The following is a 7,077-nucleotide window of genomic DNA, read 5'->3' as shown; positions in this document are numbered from 1 at the left end:
CATACCACAATGACACGCACACACACACAATGACCCACGCACCACAATGACACACACACCACAATGACACACACACCACAATGACACACACACCACAATGACACACACACCACAATGACACACACACACACACCACAATGCCACACACACACACACCACAATGACACACACACACACACACCACAATGACACACACGCACACACACAATGACACGCACGCACACACACACACCCACAATGACACACACACCACAATGACACACACACCACAATGACACACACACCACAATGACACACACACCACAATGACACACACACCACAATGACACACACACCACAATGACACACACACCACAATGACACACACCACAATGACATACACGCACACACACACCACAATGACATACACGCACACACACAATGACACGCACACACACACACACACACACAATGACACACACTCACGCACACAATGACACGCACTCACGCACACAATGACACGCACGCACACAGACACATACCACAATGACACACACGCACACACAGACACACCACAATGACACACGCACACACAATGACACGCACTCACGCACACACACACAATGACACGCACGCACACACACACACACCACAATGACACACACACACACACACACCACAATGACACACGCACACACACACAGACACATACCACAATGACACGCACACACCACAATGACACACACGCACGCGCACACACACACACACAGACACATACCACAATGACACGCACACGCGCACACACCACAATGACACACGCACACACACACACACATACCACAATGATACACACAATGACACACACGCACACAGACACATACCACAATGACACACACACACATTGACACACACACACCACAATGACACACACACCACAATGACACACACACCACAATGACACATACACCACAATGACACACACACCACAATGACACACACACCACAATGACACACACACCACAATGACACACACACCACAATGACACACACGCACGCGCGCACACACAGACACACCACAATGACACACTCGCACGCACACACAGACACACAATGACACACACACACAATGACACACACGCACACAGACACATACCACAATGACACACACACACACAATGACACACACGCACGCGCACATACACACACCACAATGACACACACACACCACAATGATGCGCACACACACCACAATGACGTGCACACACACCACAATGACGCGCACACACACCACAATGACGCACACACACACCACAATGACGCACACACACACCACAATGACGCACACACACACCACAATGACACACACACACCACAATGACACACACACACACACGACGCACACACACACCACAATGACGCACACACACCACAATGACGCACACACACAATGACACACACACACACACCACAATGACGCACACACACACACCACAATGACGCACACACACACACCACAATGACGCACACACACACCACAATGACGCACACACACACCACAATGACGCACACACACACCACAATGACGCACACACACACCACAATGACGCACGCACACACCACAATGACGCACACACCACAATGACGCACACACACACCACAATGACGCACACACACCACAATGACGCACACACACACCACAATGACGCACACACACACCACAATGACACACACACACCACAATGACGCACACACACACCACAATGACACACACACACCACAATGACACACACACACCACAATGACACACACACACCACAATGACACACACACACCACAATGACACACACACACCACAATGACACACACACACAATGACACACACACCACAATGATACACACACCACAATGATACACACACACCACAATGTCACACACACACCACAATGACACACACGCACACACGACACGCACACAGACACATATCACAATGACACACACACACGCACACACAGACACATACCACAATGACACACACACACCACAATGACACACACGCACGCGCACACACAGACACACACCACAATGACACACACACACGCACACACCACAATGACACACACGCACGTGCACACACACACGCACACACCACAATGACACACACGCACGCGCACACACACAGACACACCACAATGACACACTCGCACGCACACAGACACACAATGACACGCACGCGCACATACACACACCACAATGACGCGCACACACACCACAATGACGCACACACACACCACAATGACGCACACACACACCACAATGACGCACACACACACCACAATGACGCACACACACACCACAATGACGCACACACACACCACAATGACGCACACACACACCACAATGACGCACACACACACCACAATGACGCACACACACACCACAATGACGCACACCACACCACAATGACGCACACACACACCACAATGACGCACACACACACCACAATGACGCACACACACACCACAATGACGCACACACACACCACAATGACGCACACACACACCACAATGACGCACACACACACCACAATGACGCACACACACACCACAATGACACACACACACCACAATGACACACACACACCACAATGACACTCACACACAACGACGCACACACACACCACAACGACGCACACACACACACCACAACGACGCACACACACACCACAATGACGCACACACACACACACAATGACGCACACACACACACCACAATGACGCACACACACACACCACAATGACACACACACACACACCACAATGACACACACACACACCACAATGACACACACACACACACAATGACGCACACACACCACAATGACGCACACACACACACCACAATGACGCACACACACCACAATGACGCACACACACACCACAATGACGCACACACACACCACAATGACGCACACGCACACCACAATGACGCACACACACACCACAATGACGCACACACACCACAATGACGCACACACACACCACAATGACGCACACACACACCACAATGACGCACACACACACACCACAATGACACACACACACCACAATGACACACACACACCACAATGACACACACACACCACAATGACACACACACACCACAATGACACACACACCACAATGATACACACACCACAATGATACACACACACCACAATGACACACACACCACAATGATACACACACACCACAATGTCACACACACACCACAATGACACACACGCACACGACACGCACACAGACACATACCACAATGACACACACACACACCACAATGACACACACGCACGCGCACACACACACGCACACACCACAATGACACACACGCACACACACAGACACATACCACAATGAGACACACAATAACACACGCACGCACACACAGACACATACCACAATGACACACACACACCACAATGACACACACGCACGCGCACACACAGACACACACCACAATGACACACACACACGCACACACCACAATGACACACACGCACGTGCACACACACCACAATGACACACACGCACACACACAGACACATACCACAATGACACACACGCACACACAGACACATACCACAATGACCCACACACACACACACACACACAGGCACACACCACAATGACGCACACACACACCACAATGACACGCACACACACACACACCACAATGACGCACACACACACCACAATGACACACACACACACACCACAATGACGCGCACACACACACCACAATGACGCGCACACACACACCACAATGACGCGCACACACACCACAATGACGCGCACACACACCACAATGACGCGCACACACACCACAATGACGCGCACACACCACAATGACACACACACACACCACAATGACACACACACACACCACACTGACACACACACACACCACAATGACACACACACACCACAATGACGCACACACACACCACAATGACACACACACACCACAATGACACACACACACCACAATGACACACACACACCACAATGATACACACACACCACAATGTCACACACACACCACAATGACACACACGCACACGACACGCACACAGACACATACCACAATGACACACACACACACCACAATGACACACACGCACGCGCACACACACACGCACACACCACAATGACACACACGCACACACACAGACACATACCACAATGAGACACACAATAACACACGCACGCACACACAGACACATACCACAATGACACACACACACCACAATGACACACACGCACGCGCACACACAGACACACACCACAATGACACACACACACGCACACACCACAATGACACACACGCACGTGCACACACAGACACATACCACAATGACACACACGCACACACACAGACACATACCACAATGACACACACGCACACACAGACACATACCACAATGACCCACACACACACACACACACAGGCACACACCACAATGACGCACACACACACCACAATGACACGCACACACACACACACCACAATGACGCACACACACACCACAATGACACGCACACACACACCACAATGACGCGCACACACACACCACAATGACGCGCACACACACACCACAATGACGCGCACACACCACAATGACACACACACACCACAATGACACACACACACCACAATGACACACACACACACCACAATGACACACACACACACCACAATGACACACACACACCACAATGACGCACACACACACACCACAATGACACACACACACCACAATGACACACACACACCACAATGACACACACACGCACCACAATGACACACACGCACCACAATGACACACACACACACCACAATGACACAGAGACACACACACACAGACCAGACTGATATACACACACTCACACACCAGACTGACATACACACAATATGTTAACCCTTGCGGAGCAGCCACAGCGAATGCTAAGTGAGTAACAACCCTGGCCAATCCATTACCATCTCGATCAGCTTGGTGACAAGTCAACCAATAACATTTGGACACATTTCCCTCGCCTTCCTATCCGTTGGCAGACCGATTCCATCTGCTGGCAGCACGGTAGCACAGTGGTTAGCACTACTGTTTCACAGCTCCAAGGTCCCGATTTCGATTCCCGGCTTGGGTCACTGTCTGTGTGGAGTCTGGACGTTCCCCTCGTGTCTGCGTGGGCTTCCTCCGGGTGCTCCGGTTTCCACCCACAAGTCCCGAAAGATGTGCTGTTAGGTATATTGGACATTGTGAATTCTCCCTCCGTGTACCCGAACAGGCACCGGAATGTGGCGACTAGGGGCTTTTCACAGTAACTTCATTGCAGTGTTTTTTTTTTAATTTAGAGTACCCAATTCATTTGTTTTCCAATTAAGGGGCAATTTAGTGTGGCCAATCCACCTACCCTGCACAACTTTGGGTTGTGGGGGCGAAACCCACACAGACACGGGGAGAATGTGCAAACTCCACACGGACAGTGACCCAGAGCCGGGATCGAACCTGGGACCTCAGCGCCGTGAGGCAACAGGGCTAACCCACTGCGCCACCGTGCTGCCCTTTCATTGCAGTGTTAATGTAAGCCGACTTGTGAGGGGCTGTTTAGCACAGGGCTAAATCGCTGGCTTTGAAAGCAGGCCAGCAGCACGGTTCGATTCCCGTACCAGCCTCCCCGAACAGGCGCCGGAATGTGGCGACTGGGGGCTTTTCACAGTAACTTCATTTGAAGCCTACTCGTGACAATAAGCGATTTTCATTTTTTTTCTTTCATTTCAATAAAGATTATTGTTATTGACTTTAACTAAATGGTCCAGGCTCTTACCTTTCATGGCCTCGCTCAACAGGAGGCGGGAATGCTGCAGGAACTTGGCCGTGAGGCCGCAGGCCTGGAGTTTGAGCGTGCTCAGTCGAGGGCAGGATCTGATCAGTGAGGCTATGAGCTGAGAGCTGCCGTCTCCCAAAGGATTGAGGCTGAGGTTCAACTCCTCCAGACTCTGAAATAAAGAAACTTTGAGTAACACCACAGAAAATATTCAAGACATTTCCCCCCTCACCAGATACATCCATTGAAAGCTGCTTGTCCAGGAAAGTGAACCCCCCCCCCCTATCTGTGCAGATTAATACCTTTAAACAAGGGTGACCGTGGGAAGGCTGAGGGATTGCGAGAGGAGAATTGAGGGAACATTACTGAAGTGCTGGGGGGTGCTGAGAACGTCATCACGAAGACCAATTGGGCCAGTGGGCCGATGAATGGCAGATGGAGTTTAATTTGGATAAATGTGAGGTGATGCCTTTTGGTCGATCAAATCAGGGCCGGACCGACTCAGTTAATGGGAGTTGGGGGAGAGTTACAGAACAAAGATCTAAGGGGACATGTTCATAGCTCCTTGAAGGTGGAGTGGCAGGTGGACAGGGTGGTGAAGAAGGCATTCAGCATGCTAGGTTTTATTGGTCAGAATATTGAATACAGGAGTTGAAATGAAATAAAAAGAAATGAAAATCGCTTATTGTCACGAGTCGGCTTCAATGAAGTTACTGTGAAAAGCCCCTAGTTGCCACATTCCGGCGCCTGTCCGGGGAGGCTGGTACGGGAATCGAACCGTGCTGCTGGCCTGCTTTCAAAGCCAGCCATTTAGCCCAGTGAGCTAAACCAACCCCCGTCTTGTTGAAGTTGTACAAGATTTGATAAGACCACACGGAATATTGTGTTCAGTTCTGGTCACCCTTATAGATCTTATAGAGGTCTGTAAAATAATGAGGGGCATCGATAAGGTAGATAGTCAACATCTTTCCCCAAAGGTAGACGAGTCTAGAGCTAGAGGGCAGAGGTTTAAGGTGAGAGGGGAGATACACAAAAGGGTCCAGATGGTGGTGAAATCGCTGGCTTTGATAGCGGACCAAGGCAGGCCAGCAGCACGGTTCAATTCCTGTACCAGCCTCCCCGAACAGGTGCCGGAATGTGGCGACTAGGGGCTTTTCACAGTAATCTCATTTGAAGCCTACTCGTGACAATAAGCAAATTTCATTTCATTTTTTCA

General features: G+C 50.4%; 1 protein-coding gene across 1 annotated transcript in view; it reads right to left on the bottom strand.

Annotated features, from left to right (window-relative positions):
* Nucleotides 1-7,077, bottom strand: part of LOC119961323 (tonsoku-like protein) — a 32,266-nt gene that overhangs the window by 2,384 nt on the left and 22,805 nt on the right. The window contains exon 7 of the mRNA XM_038788717.1: nucleotides 5,862-6,033. Within this exon, the coding sequence (XP_038644645.1) occupies nucleotides 5,862-6,033 (172 nt within the window). The remainder of the gene's footprint in view (nucleotides 1-5,861; nucleotides 6,034-7,077) is intronic.

Source organism: Scyliorhinus canicula, unplaced genomic scaffold (assembly GCF_902713615.1).
Source record: "Scyliorhinus canicula unplaced genomic scaffold, sScyCan1.1, whole genome shotgun sequence".
In the NCBI taxonomy this organism is placed as follows: domain Eukaryota; kingdom Metazoa; phylum Chordata; class Chondrichthyes; order Carcharhiniformes; family Scyliorhinidae; genus Scyliorhinus; species Scyliorhinus canicula.
This window is presented reverse-complemented; position numbering and strand designations above follow the sequence as displayed.